Genomic DNA, 15,235 nt, shown 5'->3' with positions numbered 1-15,235 from the left:
ATTTTAATCGCCAGAGTGAACCCATGACACTGTCTATGATATGGCACAATTTTGTTTTTTTTTTGCCATATTTACCATTTACATATTTGCCAACGTAGCATTTGATAGCATGCTGTGTTTTTTACATTGCTATCAAATGCTCCTTTGTAGGTGTTTCCGCTTATAACATAGAGGGATGTCCGCTCTGTATACGGAGCGTCCGCTCTATGCTTGTCAGTTACAGTATAACAAACAGAATTACATAAATTATTAAACATACGTTCTTTCAATGTCTTTCAAACACTTTTTAGGTGAACTGCTCCCGGTACGAGTACTCAACTCGTATCCTTTCAATAACACTGCACTTACTAACTACAATACTGTACTATGTAGGCTAAAAGTTAAAACATGAGCCGGGAACCAGCAAACAGGTGGAAGTAAGCACTTGTAATATCATAAATACGTATCAACAATCAAAGCGTAAATAGAAACTGTGTGTATTCTCAGTGGTCTGCGTTAAGTTACAAAAAAATGAAATCGCTGGTATGCCGGTCCGGCCTGATGTTCCATGTTAAACACGTGCACACGGCAGCATTTTTGTTGCTTGCATTTGCACACTAGATTTGCGCCAGTTCGAAGGCGACAGTTCTTACGATTAAGTAATTATATATAATAATTCTTGTATGATTCCGTACAGAGAATTTAGCTACAATTCATGTACATGTGAGCATGCAAATTGGATTTTTTATTAAAATTTTACGACGGTTAGAGCAATTAAAAAGGTAAAGAAGGCGCAATGCAATACCTCCTTCACCTGTTTCCGGTACGATGTTTTTCACACTTCCCAGGATTAAGCGGTTCGACTCCCATCCAAGATGCCCAGTTTGAAAGTCTAAGGGCCAGAAAAGGTAGTCTTGAACGACACGTACGTATTATTATTGAGGTACTTCGGGACCTTAAGGCTTACGCTTGTGGCCGGCAAGGTCGCCGCCTCACCGCGCGACCGGTGCCGCAAATGCTTTCGCTCTTGTTTTTGGATCTCGCTCGAATAAGGCCATCGAGTGTCGATGGGCGCGTAAGGACCTAAGTCAGCACATCCTTTTTTCCCGTAGTAAAATTGCGACACCGTTTGGAGTCTTTAAATGGACATTTAAGTATCCGCTCGTCGTTCGTGAGTCGCTTACTGCAGTTCGACGAGAAAACCGTGCTGTAACATTTCCATACAACTGCAGCAGTTGTGTCTGGGGCTCTGGGCTTCCGTCTCCGTTTTCGGTTGTATCCATAAGACCGTGGTGACCTCGAACAGCTGCCCATTCCCGCAGATCTAGAACTATAGCTAGTTAGTAATAGGTATGCAGAGACTGCAGGCTGCTAGCAGTTTCCCTGACTTCCTTTATGGGGTGGCAGTTGCCTGCTGCTTCAGGTTTCGATACACTCGTTTTTTGAAATTTTGGATTGGTCCACTTAAGTTTGGTAAGGGTGAATCATTGGTGAGTAATGGTCGTGTCGAGATCTGCTGTACTAAAATTAATACAAAATTGCGGCCTTTGGCTCTGACTCACGCTTACCATTAATAACAAAAGTACATCCTGGTTATACCATAGAGACAATGAACATACGCCGCGTCTCTCTCCGCTCTGTATGACAGGAGCAATCACAGTCATAAAACTTTGGTCGGATGCTCGGGTTATGACATGCTCCGCCCTGTTCCTCAACTGAACAATGAACTGTGTCATGATTGGTCTATTTCATAATTCATTTTTTTGCGGTCGCAAAAATAGCGGCCGAGCAATAAACGTTAATAATGCACTGTAACGAAACGAATGTATGCGCACCAATCAATGTAATGCATCACAAAGTACTAGATATGACAGAAAAAATTAAAACAAAAACGATCAAAACCACAAAACCTTCACATTCCCCCATCTTCATCCTCCTCGCAGTCCTACAAACCCGAGAATATACACATTTAAAATCCAACAATAAGTAAAATTATCCAACAATAAGGCAAATTATTTAAATTTGATGACGAATTCTTAATACTTGATACTTACATCATACTCAGGTCGTGCATATCCGTACTTGATTGCTTTGAGAACGGCAGAGGCGTGCTTTGATTTGGAGCTCCCGTACCGGCGAGACTTTTCCATTAAAGTCTTATGTTTTACATGCATAGTAAGAAGAGACTGCACGAAAATTTCCGTAGCCGCTAGGATAAATGGCTCGATATTACATTCGCACTCCGAGTTACTACGTTTATTTCGGCAGAAGTTGTATGCTTTTTATTAATAACAATGCAATAAAAAAATCGCTTAAAGTTCGCGCATCACCTGGGATATTTCCGTAAGTCATATGGTACTGCACAGGATGATTGTAACGTTTTCGCAAGCCTGAAAGGACGCCAACGGTAACCTTGTTAGCTGGCTTGGTGCTTTGCTTTTTCTTCGCTATCGCCGGGAATAAATCCAGATATTTTTGCTCTATTTCTGGCATTCCAGTAACCTTGTCTACTTTAGGTTTATAATACACCCCCGTTTCCAGAAGTGTGTCATCCCAGTGGTAAGCAACGACACGATCTTCATCAACGTGGCTTTTACGAATTTCGGCTAACAGTTGCACCATGAAGGAAGTTAGCCCACAGGCTTTCGGCATACGACGTAGCCTTGCTTGCAACAGTGCTAGTACTTGGAAGCGGCAACAATGATCGCACAAACTCGTAGCCATTGGTCCCATTTGGCCTAAATATTAATACACTTATACCCATATTAATAACATAATAACTATGAATAATTCCTTTCAATTAATTATGAATACATATATAAAATATCAAAATTAATTACGAACGAATCCTTTTAATAAGTTTTGAATACTATATCACATATCAATCTTACCTGCATTGCTATGGCAATTTCTTTGATAAAATCAGGATAACGACGGCCGTTTTTCGGCATCTTGCAGTCCTATCATCGTCTGGATAAGTTCGCGGGTATCGTCAGGGCAAACCATCCAAGTTTTCACGCCAGATGCTAGATGCCATTTCCTGCACAGTGTTGATCTTTGCCTTAGCCGCTTCCAACTGCAAGACTTTTCTTTTGGAGGTCTTTAATGCGCTGGCTTTCTGGCTGACTAAAGTTTTAGCAACATCTGCCAAGTCAGCTTTCCTTAGGAACTTGTGGTTAGTCTTCAGATTCGGAGCTTCGTCAGACAAACGCTTCTTTCGCTTGCCAAGTGTTTTTTGGAAACTGGCGCATGCTTCGCATCTGCAACGCGTAGTTAGTAACGAATATTAATACTTACACAGTGAATATATACATATATACTATAAAGTATTAGAAGTGTGGAATATATACATATATACTGTAAAGCGCATGCTTCGCCTCTACAACGCGTAGTAGGTAACGAAAATAGAAAATAATGATATAAATACAGTAACTGCTACTCCATAGTGAATACATATATATACTATATGTTATTAGTTTATTATATTATAATTATAATATTAATACAGTTACCAACAATTCTTAAACAGTGAATATATACATATACTGTAAAGTATTTACATACATTGTGTATGGTTAGTGCAGACTGCAGAGTACTTACATATACTTTACAGCACATGTAATGCTTACAACAAAAAACTTACCGGACACGGTTAATTGTCGGATGATGCAGCAGTTTGCAGTGTTGGTCGCGATACACAGCTGGCACTGTTGACTGATCCAGATAAGCCGTGTCAAAGCTATGCAAGACATTGGGATTCGCAAACGATAGGCCAGGACATGAATTCAGAGATTCCAGTTCGGACAACAGGCGGTCCAAATGCGCCCGGGACTCGACAATGTCCAATGGGCCTTCTTGAATGACACGGCGACCACAAGATTCGAAACATGGCGCCAATGAGTTACGGTAGAACAGACATCGTTCAAAAGCGTGAGATGGTGAATCAGCTTCCGGCTTACTTCGGTAGAAAACGCAGAATCTATCGTTGTTAGATAAAGGCAAGATTAAGCATAAAAGCTTGGAGGTCAGGTTTCCAACATCGCGCACCATGTCGTCAAAGCAGGCATATTGCACGGAATCTAAACATATAGCACTTTTGTAAAATGGCGCTTATACATACAAAGAAGTAGAATACTTAACACTGTAATGAAACTGATATCCTATTATCAGATATCCTACTTGTATTTACGTACAACACATACATACATAATGATATATGCACATATTACATTATGCATATGCTATACAACTGTTGCTATATTCGACAAATTAATAAGCGTCAAATAGCGATAAAAACATATATAAAACTAAATTCACGCTACAACCGAATACACTGACAATTCGTCGTTACCGAATCATTCTGTATTATGCTTAAAAGTAACTGCTTGAGTTGTTAGTTTAGTGATATACCTGCAGATAAAGCACGTTTCTTTTTTGGGCTGCAGTATCCATGAGGCCTTAAATCCGTGGGACTGTTACGTGATGGGACTGCATCGTCTAAAAGCCGGCGATTGCGTACTCGGCCACATAACTCCGCTTGATAGGCACAGTGATAATCAGAATTAACAAAATGGTCGGAACATATTACTGCAGCAGTGGACGGTTCTTCAGCGCATTGACAAAACTTAAACCAGATTTGCCAGTTATCAGGATGTTTGTCTCGCGAAGGAAATGTATGCCAGGATAACGCTTTGCTAGTGCCTCTTTTATTAGGACAGTTTGGAACATAACAGTAATCTGGCATTTTAAATGCCGCATAATATATAACACAAATTAATACATACAAGTCAACGCTAGCAGGCTATAGTCAAATGTTAAGCATTATTTCAACAAAATTTAACATGCATACAGCCTACTCAGTGCGATGGCAACTAAATTTCGTGTGAGCTGTTAGTTGTTACGTTTCTTACGGGTTAAAGAAATCTCCTAGTATTGTCTGGATGTAATTGCATTTAATCTTGATTAATCGCTCTATTGTTTATGCTTGGAAGAAATCGCGGTGACCAGCCACTTACTGTGTTAACAGACCACCAACCACTTATTCACAGACCAAGACAGTGAACACAGTGAACGCTCAGCAGCCAAGGGTATTTGTGACGTCATCTATACCGAAAAGTTTCTCTCTATTATGGACCGAGCATCCGGACAATGTATATAAAAGGACTAGAGAGAGACTGATTACTCCTGTCATACAGAGCGGAGAGAGACGCGGCGTATGTTCATTGTCTCTATGGTTATACGTCGGATCACATCCGCAGGGTGATGCGTGTAGCGTGTACCGCGTACGCTGTTCTACGTACATCGTGCAGCCACTGTGCAGCGTGCCTGCGCCCTGCGGTTCTCGTTCATCGATTTTTAGCCCACCTAAAAGGGCAAAATGATGACAAAAATACTTGGCGCTAACTGCTAACACTCGCAAACGGTTTCTCATCTACGGTGCGTAATAAATCTGGTAGTCAGAGGTATGCCCACACAGGACAGTTTCCGATCACCAGGAAACCACTGCTGAAATTGAGAAGCGTAAATTGTTATTCATCCGTTCCAACGTGAATCGGAGATCAGCGATTGAATTGCTGTTTCTTCATCACGGCATCGCTGTTCTGTACCAAATCAGTTGCCTCCATGGTTTATCCAGGGACATTGAACGCTACGACAACTATCCAGCTATGGGGCCGTGAAATTAAAGTGCTGCAAGCTCCCTCCTCTTCTCCTCCCTCCTCCGGTACGCTGCAGCAGAAAATGGAAGAAACAGTCAAACCAGCTGCAGCTCCGGTGGACCGGTCACCATGCACATCGGAAGAAGACGAAGGCGAAGTGCTGGAACCATCGCGAACGCCCCCTCTTTCCGATTGCAGTGGAAAACTTTTTAAGTGGACTAACTATTTCCATGGCTGGCAAGAACGATTCATCGTGCTGAGGAACGGCTGCCTAAGCTATTATAAAACTCCGAACGATCAGACGCTGGGATGTCGCGGGGCTTTAAATATTCGCCAAGCTGTGGTGCAGGTATGAATGAATTTTTTGAAATTTTTTCTGTTCCTCCACTTAGTTGCCTGTCTTAGGGTGTCTGTACTGATCGTGAATTACATATATTAAAACGGAATTTTTTGCCTCGGCAGGCCCAGGCTCACAGGCAGTCACAATGTATAAAGTCTGGGGATGTTGAATGAATCGGTAGTTTGTCTTTCTGACTGACTGAAATGGCGCTTTTTTCTTAGATCTTCCTCATAGAAAAATACTTCCTTTTTAAACCGATTTTGTCGCGAAAAGCTGCTGTATTTATATTGTGGACATTTTCTTGCAGAATGTTTTAGACGTTCGTTTTTACACTGTTAGCAAATTTGATCTATTTATGATCTTGTGAGAATTCACACAGCGTGTAGACTGCTGGCTAACATTCACACTAACACTGTAATTTCTTCCTTTTTGCATAAATGTTTCTGTAGGATAATCATTGATCATACGGCAGACCATTTTAACGAGATTGCAGCCGAACTTTTAAATAACATGCTTCATATAGAATTTAAAAGTGCAGAGAGTCCGTTCTCACTGTATTGGGACTAAATGCTTGATCTTCCGTGCATAATACAAAGCAACAGTCATTTTTGTTGGGTCATCAGTGAAATCAGGCAGTACGTTATAATTTTAGTGTTGAAACTCATGAGGTGCGTTTTTCGCAAGTTCTGTAGTCTGTACCGTTTATTCCTGCACTTTTGATTGAGGAAATTGTTTTGATGAATCACATGGTCGTGTTTAAATTGTTAGAAACAGTAAGTGTAGAATTTAACAGACTTTGTACCGGGAGGTTCAACCTTCGTAGGCTCCCTTAGTCGAACCTTTTCCTGTGCATTTTGTTTCCGGTTTGTGCCCATTTTTGTACCGTCTGCACTCTGTGTGCTGTGCATTTGCTCTTGATTTATGGTATTTTGCCGTGCTGTACTCGTATTGAAAGTGTGTTACTTGTGTGTTCAAATACGGTAGATAGGTGCAGACATGGCATTGAATCTATGACCGAAAATAAGTTGCAGAACTGCATTCCATTGTACGGTAACTCTTGGTTCTGTATTTGCAGGCACATGAATTTGATAATTGTCGATTTGATGTCGTTGTCAGTGAGAATATCTGGTACCTTCGTGCGGAGACTACTGAAGAACGCAATCGTTGGATTACGGCGCTGAAAGAGCACAAGGTAACAGTCGCCATCGAAATGTTGTATGTTAGACGTGAGAAAGAAAAAAAAAGCCAATACTCGTACAATAAATCTAACCGTAATGCAACGACTCTGGCTTATGAGTTGTGGTCTGTCAATAGAAACTTACAGTTGTTAGTACTGTATATACTGACATTTGTAGTGCAGAAAATTTCGATTGTGCGTTATTTTATGCGAAAATTTCATAACTGCAGCCGTATACCACAACTTAAGAAACGAATCGGTACTCGGATATGAAATGTAGGGTCACTTTGGCGATAACGTCCTATACTATCGTTTAAGATTTCAAATAGTAGGGTGTTTATTCATCGATAATTTTGCTATTAAGCAATCGCATAATCTTGTTCAGATTATTGTTCTGCCTTGTCAGCTGTTTCAGTGTATTCGGACTAAGTTATGACAAATGTGCTCAGAATTTGAAGATGATGAATTTTAAAATAAAACAGTCTGTGTTAATAGCTTGAGAATTGGAGGGTGGTTAGTAAAGCGTAAAAGGTATCTTCTTATCCTTGCTGAGCACATCGAGAAATGATGAAGAATCTGACCACAAAACTGCAAAAATTTTGAAAAATATTTATTGGTAATTTTGCTCTGATTCTCATGTGGTATTTTTATTAGGGTACGTACCAGACTACCAGTTTAGGGTACCAGTGTGCCTGTTAAAATGTGTATAGCAGGGGATTGGAAGGAATTCTTTGTATGTAAAGATGTCCAAAACGTTTGCCATACAACACAAATGGCTGTTTACGTTTAGTGTATAGTTTTATACTCGTTTGTTTAAGCTGAATTAATGGTTATCATGAATTCATTGACAGTCAATTTTGGAATCGGGATACGGTAGTGATGGCAGTTTACGTCGCCATGGATCGATATTATCCCTTACTTCCGCCGCCAGCCTATCCACTGCCTCCAGCTCTTCGCACAAGGTAAGGTAGTGGCCCAGGTGTTCATAGAATTGTATGTTGTCTTCACCGTCTGTGTTACGAAGTATCGATTTGTTTGCCGAGAATGTATTTGCTGCCTGTCAATGTATCCTACTTGAAAATTGAAAAACTTAACCGTTTTCCCTATGATTGTAGTATTTTCTTGATCACTAGCTATGAGTTGAAGCGCTGTAGTAATGCGCGGAACATTCCGATCGATAAAGGCGCATGGTGTTTTATAAGCCATAATTTCCGAAAGACTGGCGTTTAGTGTTTTACTGACAAAATGAACCGATGAAAGATTTATGTACAAATTTAAGGATGTAAATACACTATTAATACACCTAAGTTTCGTTTTTATTATGGATTTAGGTTTACCCAATGAAGACCAGATGGTTACCGTATACACTTCACCTATTTTTTATAAGCATAGATAATTACAAATTTGCAACGCTTAATGACGATATTATATAGCAGTGTAAATAAATTATATGGAGAAAATTGTTGTAGTTTCTTTTCGATTTCTTGGCTTTTAAGTTGTGGGATTTTTAGAGAGTAATCACAGAAATTCGTATAATTATGTCCAATAATGTTCCTCAAAAGTCCATATTAGCTCTTCGACTAATAGAGTGTGAGAGTGAAGACCATGTTGCCTACAGCTTGATTGTAGAATACTATTTCGTATGAGTATTTTGAGCGTGAAAGTTTATTGTTTTAGACTGGAAGAGCGTTACAAGAGAAGCTGGCTGAGATGGAGACCTTTAAAGATATTTTAATACGTCAAGTGGATACCTTACAAAGCTATTTCGATACGTGCGCCGAGACCCTAGCTGCCCATAAAGCGGAGAGTCATCGCTCAGAAAATGGCGGCATGGATGCAGATAGCGATGAAGATATGGATGTCGATTTGACTTTGGTGCGGGATCGAACCGCTTTGGATAGCGATGTATCGCGTAAGCATTCAAATCAGTTTCACTGATAATTGACAGCCAGCTCTCCCCGGAATTTATTATTGTGCAAAGTTATTGGTTATCATTTGCATCTTTCGATAATACAGTGTGCAGTGAGTGAGTGTGTTATGCGTGTAGACATTCCCATGGAAGTTCAACTGCAACACGCTCACCATGGACCAGATTTCAAAGGCGAAGCGATTACCTTTCGTGCCACAACCGCTGGCTTATTAGAGACGGTGCGCCATTGTATGGATTTGATGTCTCAGCGGGAAGACGCATTGAAACGCCGTTTAGAAAAGGTGATATTTAGCAGCTGAAATATTGCCGATCGCCGTTGAAGTAGATGTCAATATAATCTTATTTAAAATGTGTAGGAAGTGGAGCGCCGTAAGCGTACGGAAACCATGTATCGCGAGACAACGGAAGTTGTGCGTAGCCTTCAGGAACAAATACAAAAACAAAGAGTTTATGGTAGTCCAGATTATGAAGAAGGTATGGCTTGCTTTTTGTAGATATGGCATGCACTTCCAAAACTTGATACGCAATTATGCGTAAAATGTATAGTCTAAGTGTGTACATTGATTAGGCTCAGGTGCATGAACAGTGACAGGCGAAAATTTTGAGAAGGATGAATTCTAACATTATTGTTACCACTATATTAAACTACACAATTATTTCTACAAGTGATTGAGATAAAAAAGATTTTATATTAGTCGATCATTTGGTACGTGCTTCTACTCGTAATTTGGTACACAGCCATTAGAACAGGATGACTGTTTCCAAGGTTGCAGTCCTGTTATTATGTTATTACTTAAATATCATTTTTTAGATAGTCTGATGTGGTTCTTTCGACGACGGACATTCCGCTTTAATTTGAGTTAATGGTGAAATTTTGTAGTATTAATTACTTTTTTTGCCAGAAATACACTTGCTGGTAACAATTGTGTTCAGTCATTTCCATCGACATCCAAATTCTGTTCAAATATTATCTGAAGTCATAGATTTATTTCAATTGTCATACAAACTTGGTGAATATTGGAGAGTTTTTGTTGACGAACTCTATTTGTAGGTCCCCAGAGTGCTATTAAAGAGGACGAATTTTTCGACGCCGTTGAGACCACATTAGACAAAGTCGACAAAGAGTTTGAGGAAAAATCAACTCAAGATGTTCCCAAGGCCGCAGTGCCTGCTGACAGCCTGGCCATGAAGACTCAGTTGACGACCATATCTCCCGCACAAGCTGACGACATTTGGGAGGAGATCGAACAAGTGAGGAACACAATTTGATACAGAGTCTTAAGTGCTTGGAACATTTTCTGTTTTGAGTGCGGATTTTTTCCCTTGCATATAGGTTACCAGTGAGCAGTTCAAATATGCCCTCCTCGGTGTTGGGGAAGGTGGCTGGCAGCTGTTTAATGAAGATGGTGAAATGAAGATGTACAAACGGGAAGAGGAAAAAGACGGCTTGGTTGTCGATCCCTTAAAGGCGCAGCATTGCGTGCGAGGCTTTACGGCCCATGAAATGTGCCATTACTTTTTCAGCCCTGATGTGCGCATGGAATGGGAGTGTAAGGTTTTTTCTTGTAATTCTGATTCGAACGACCGTGAAATGATGGCCTTTTTTCTATAGTCACTGTGGATAGCATGAAAGTGATCGAGCGTTTGCGGGACGATACGATGATATTTCACCAGATTCACAAACGTGTTTGGCCAGCGGCTCAACGTGATGCATTGTTCTGGTCACATATGCGCAAATGGGATGGGAAGGAGAATGTACAGAATCACCATGATGATAAATTAGTGCCAGTAAACAGTTGGATTGTATGCAACCATTCCGTGGAGGTACCGCCCGTTCCGGTAAGGAATGTGTTTTGTTTTGGATTCGTAGAAGAAAACTTTTTCAGGCGAGATTTGTAAGCATTTTCATCAGACATATGTATGTACTTTGTGTACATTTTAAAATTTGAAAGGTTGAATAAGCAGTTTCAGGGCGCGTAACATTACGCTGTTGTTAATGTGAAATGGTAAACGAGTACAGTACTGGAACATTGTCCGTATTTAAATGGTGACTGCGCGCTATCCATTCAGTGAATGTCGGTGCCCATAAAATTGACTGCTGACTGCACCGAAAGTACGGAAACGCTTTTAATTGTTTACCTGTACGTTTGCAGACCGGTAAATGCCTCCGGGTTATTTTAACCATTTCGCTTACTTGCCAAACATTCATCGATGCCAATGTTGCACATTTGCCGCGTGAGCAGATCAGCAGGGACCAGATCACCACAAAGATCATCTATTGCGCCACAGGTAAATAAAATACCGGCCAGCTCGATTGAAGTGCCAAAGTTTTGGTTCTATAAAGATTGAACGGAGAATGTTCTGAAACTGCCTGTAAACTGGTTTCATAAAATTCTTCGCTGAATCTAGAATTGGTAACAATGGCAAGTTTGAATTGTAATGGTTTCCATCAAATTGAGTTCAGTATGCAGTGGTAATGGTTAAAAAATTATAGGTTACCTCGTAGTATTTAAACGAGGCATGCTATTAATGGCGAACATTGGTGTTTTTACTTACTTTAACTTTAGTCCCCTCCATACATGAGGGTTTCGTATAACGTCATGTAAAATGCCGGGGACGTGTAATAATACAGTGATCTTTTTTTCCAGTGAATCCAGGTGGATGGGCTCCCGCGTCCGTCCTTCGCGCGGTGTACAAGCGTGAATATCCAAAGTTTCTTAAGCGTTTCACGCAGTATGTCAAAGAACAGACTGATCACAAGCCAGTTCTCTGGTAAATCATCTTGATCTCGTGAATGCTGAGGTCTGTCCTGGATTTATGCTGACTACCTTAAAGCGACGAATTTTATTCCTCTTGTTTCAAAAAGATTAATACTTATTTTGTAAAAAATTATTTTGGTAATTAATTTGTCCAAGAAAGGCGTTTATTTTAATTGCTTCTTTTTGATTTTCTGGACGAGTGCGAGAAAATGGTATCCAGTTGTGATTTTTGCGAGATGCAATGAGATTGCTGTTATGTGAATGACGCCCTCCCCTTTTAAGCTCTCTATTTGTAATTTACCCTCTTAGGCAGTAAGTGTTGAACTTTTGAGTGTTGATTCTGGTTTTTCTCTGCCAAGCGGCAGCTATTTATTGGCAGGTAAATTGCTCTCTGTATTTGTGTCCTAATGCAATCATGAAGTGTTGTATGTCTTTTTAATTCTGGTGCCGTATACAATTAAAGTGTTCGGTTTTTATTGCGTATCATTTGATAAAGACAACTATGCGAAACGCTAGTCGCTGGTTGCAAAACGTCCTTTATAGCGGATATGAAATTATGATTTCAATACAGAACACCTATTTTAAGTTGCACATCTTTCGAGCTTCATTCCCACGATGTACTTCAAAAGATAAGTCAGCATCCTGGCAATAACTGTAAGCCATTTTCTGCCTTTTACAACAATTCAAAATAAACTTAAACAGCAAATTTCTTATATCAGTTCCGAAACTGCCCTCAAGTTTCTGTTCATGTCCAACTGCAGTAGTCAATTTGAGAATTTACATGTTTGAAAGATTCAAGAGAAGTTTTTATCAACGACAAGCACATACAGTAATCGGTAATCCCATTTTTGAAGCAATAAAATTGTTGTCTATGTTCGAGTCACACGTTCAGATGAAACCAATGGACAATGGATTTGCAAAGCGGCAAACTAGGAAATCCGAAGTAGGTTTTAAATGCAGCGGCTTAGTCATATTATGACCCAGAATAATCTTTCAAATCGATTCATTATTTTTTACTGTACACATCTATAATGGATAATTTTTGTCTCAGCCGATGATCACTTGGTCGAAACTCTTGTTTTCTTATTCCATGAAAAATTAGCACCGTAGGACTTTGGCTTCATCGTCCATTCATATGGTTCCTCCACGAAGTATTTCCATCCGTTCTTTTCGCAGAACTTGATGGCTTCATCTTTCGAATTGAAATTGATTACCATGTTGGATAAGGGATCTCCAGTGGACGCCCATCCCATCAACGGGTTCTCCCAGCGCTCTCTTGTGTCGAATTCCGCACGCCACAAATGCTACTCAATAACAACAGAAAAGGTTTTCAATTAGTGGAATTCACCTCGTCCAACATTCCACATTTTTACAGAACACTAAGTGATTCAACTAAATTTAGTAATAATTATAATTCGTACTCGTAACGGCAACTACATTAAAAAACAGGCACGCTGGTGCGGACATATACGAAAATAAGGGCCTGAAGAACACAAGAAACTCAAGTATCTACTTATCTACTACGATAAAAATCCAGAGCTTACTGTATTTGCTGTGCCAGATTGCATTGCGTTTCTTGCTGGCACGAAAATGCGCACAAGGCGACCGTGAACATGCTCTTTTGGAACTCCGTTAAAAGGTGTAATATCGTCCTGCAAATCACGAGACCAACGTTACTGTTCGATTATTAAAGGCAAAACATTATTTTTTTCGAAAACAGCATAATGACCCATTCCATGATCATTTCCAGTTAAACAGTAAACATGACAGTTTAATGAAACGCTCAGGTACTGCATCCCGCGCTTACTTTTTCCTGAACTGCAATCTTTCGAGGCTGCGCCATCCGGATAGGAAGTCCAACTTGAGAAAGATCTTTGACCACTGTATCTCGAACAGACATGACATCCTTGTTCGGACTGCAGTCCTGAAGATCCGATGAGGAATCTGAGGAAGCAAATCGCAGCTGAGTGAGCTGACTAATGCTCGCTGGCTGCGATGTCTGCACTGCTTTTCTCCCATGTTGTGCCAAAACTCGACAGATGTTCATGGTTCAAATTCGTTTACTACGTAAACGTAATGGTATAATTACTACAGATTGAATAAAAAAATTAATAAAAGTTTAAGTTGACTCTCTAAGAAATTATGATAAAATGGCAAATAACCCAAGTACATCATAAATTCAAATTCATGCAGCTTTTCTTCATCCCTCTATCAGTCTATCCAGTTTATCGGTGATAGCACCGTCGTACGCGAACTACCGTATCACGTATCGTAGTGCAGTGTGGTGTGGGAAAGAAAACGGTATCGAACCGAATTAATTTTTACATTATCGGATAATGTCCATCCATGATTATCCATCTCAATATTCAACTCAGATTCTCAATATCCACATTTAGAAATTAATTACAATTTTTCACCATTAGATTCAACACTTTATGCCGAAATGATTCTAAGAAGAATGTTTCGCACCTTGTTTGTCAGTGAACAGCTGAGGGCAAGCCAGACTACATTTCCTTTTCTGAATAAGCCGCTGAACCGATTATTTGGTGGATTTGAGATTGGGAAAGCGTTCCCCGCGCCAGGGCTTTTGGCTCGAAATCGTGTTCACAACCTCATGTGAGTAGGAAGTGTGTGTTGCTTGTTATCCCGATATCATTCTAACTCTTTACTTGCGCTGATTTGTAGCGAAATCACTCATGGACCATTTGCATCTGCGGCGTCTTCCACTCGCGCTTTCCACGCTGTTTCCCGACAGCCAGCCGTCGCAACATCCCGTGAGCTCTTGCAACAACCATCGGGCCTCATCGTACCCGCCCGATCCCGATCGACGAAAGGCAAAGTCAGAGTGGAATACAAGTATACGCCGCTGCGCTGTCTCCGCCTTGGCTCCTACGAAGCACGAATGGCGACTCCATCGGGAAGGCGCATTCTTATGAACAGAATTCTGAAAGGCTACAAGTACTTGGCCATGTCTCCTCCTCGGTGAACTGAAGAGTTCAAGAATTTTGCAGTCCTTATTTACCCTTTGCGTGCGCTCTACCCATCACTTGACGCTTAAGAAATCGGTAAAGTTTTTCGGATACATTTTTGTGGTTCGTCAGTCGTAGCCATCTCGTATGGTACGTTGTTTAGTGTGCGCGCTCTGTAGATAAATTGTGTCGATGTGGCTTAAATTTGGATAAAAAACCTTGAAGTTTACAACGTCACGCAATGGCTTTTCTTTTGCGATCGGACTTTGTAGAATCAGAGGACAGAGACAATTTAAATGCTAATTTAAATTGCTGTTTACAGTATAGTAATTATTGCAGTGCGAAGCTGGACTGCAGTCTGTTTTAAAGTTGCTAAGGCTGGTTTATTAAACATTAATAATATGACCCTACTGAGTGGTTAGCC

At 40.4% G+C, this 15,235-nt stretch overlaps 3 protein-coding genes across 3 annotated transcripts; 2 read left to right on the top strand and 1 right to left on the bottom strand.

Moving 5' to 3' along the window:
* The first annotated feature begins 5,268 nt into the window (after positions 1 to 5,268).
* LOC129589319 (ceramide transfer protein-like) lies at positions 5,269 to 12,352 on the top strand. Its single transcript, XM_055484023.1, has 11 exons — positions 5,269 to 5,985; positions 7,052 to 7,168; positions 8,005 to 8,115; positions 8,831 to 9,065; positions 9,201 to 9,364; positions 9,440 to 9,557; positions 10,135 to 10,334; positions 10,417 to 10,633; positions 10,696 to 10,922; positions 11,237 to 11,372; positions 11,732 to 12,352. Exons 1-11 carry the CDS (start codon positions 5,602 to 5,604, stop codon positions 11,857 to 11,859), a joined length of 2,037 nt encoding a protein of 678 aa, XP_055339998.1. The 5' UTR covers positions 5,269 to 5,601; the 3' UTR covers positions 11,860 to 12,352.
* Positions 12,353 to 12,618: 266 nt separating this feature from the next.
* LOC129589256 (NADH dehydrogenase [ubiquinone] iron-sulfur protein 4, mitochondrial-like) lies at positions 12,619 to 14,061 on the bottom strand. Its single transcript, XM_055483889.1, has 3 exons — positions 13,650 to 14,061; positions 13,387 to 13,494; positions 12,619 to 13,146 (listed from the first exon to the last, which is right to left on the bottom strand). The coding sequence occupies exons 1-3, from the start codon at positions 13,887 to 13,889 to the stop codon at positions 12,901 to 12,903; spliced, it is 594 nt and encodes a 197-aa protein (XP_055339864.1). The 5' UTR covers positions 13,890 to 14,061; the 3' UTR covers positions 12,619 to 12,900.
* Positions 14,062 to 14,134: 73 nt separating this feature from the next.
* Positions 14,135 to 15,090, top strand: LOC129589257 (uncharacterized). Its single transcript, XM_055483890.1, has 2 exons — positions 14,135 to 14,458; positions 14,528 to 15,090. The coding sequence occupies exons 1-2, from the start codon at positions 14,286 to 14,288 to the stop codon at positions 14,826 to 14,828; spliced, it is 474 nt and encodes a 157-aa protein (XP_055339865.1). The 5' UTR covers positions 14,135 to 14,285; the 3' UTR covers positions 14,829 to 15,090.
* Positions 15,091 to 15,235: the final 145 nt, after the last annotated feature.

This window comes from Paramacrobiotus metropolitanus, unplaced genomic scaffold, assembly GCF_019649055.1.
Source record: "Paramacrobiotus metropolitanus isolate TYO unplaced genomic scaffold, Prichtersi_v1.0 Parri_scaffold0000034, whole genome shotgun sequence".
NCBI lineage: Eukaryota > Metazoa > Tardigrada > Eutardigrada > Parachela > Macrobiotidae > Paramacrobiotus > Paramacrobiotus metropolitanus.
This window is presented reverse-complemented; position numbering and strand designations above follow the sequence as displayed.

Bases quoted from the DNA above. Each gene is read 5' to 3' on its own strand.
- LOC129589319 (XM_055484023.1), top strand. From the start codon at position 5,602: ATGGTTTATCCAGGGACATTGAACGCTACGACAACTATCCAGCTATGG. The intron at 5,986-7,051 runs GTATGAATGAAT...CTGTATTTGCAG, and splicing joins TTCGCCAAGCTGTGGTGCAG to GCACATGAATTTGATAATTG. The intron at 10,634-10,695 runs GTAAGGTTTTTT...TTTTTTCTATAG, and splicing joins TGTGCGCATGGAATGGGAGT to TCACTGTGGATAGCATGAAA.
- LOC129589256 (XM_055483889.1), bottom strand. From the start codon at position 13,889: ATGAACATCTGTCGAGTTTTGGCACAACATGGGAGAAAAGCAGTGCAG. The intron at 13,495-13,649 runs GTAAGCGCGGGA...CGTGATTTGCAG, and splicing joins AGATTGCAGTTCAGGAAAAA to GACGATATTACACCTTTTAA. The intron at 13,147-13,386 runs GTAAGCTCTGGA...GTTATTGAGTAG, and splicing joins AATCTGGCACAGCAAATACA to CATTTGTGGCGTGCGGAATT.
- LOC129589257 (XM_055483890.1), top strand. From the start codon at position 14,286: ATGATTCTAAGAAGAATGTTTCGCACCTTGTTTGTCAGTGAACAGCTG. The intron at 14,459-14,527 runs GTGAGTAGGAAG...GCTGATTTGTAG, and splicing joins AATCGTGTTCACAACCTCAT to CGAAATCACTCATGGACCAT.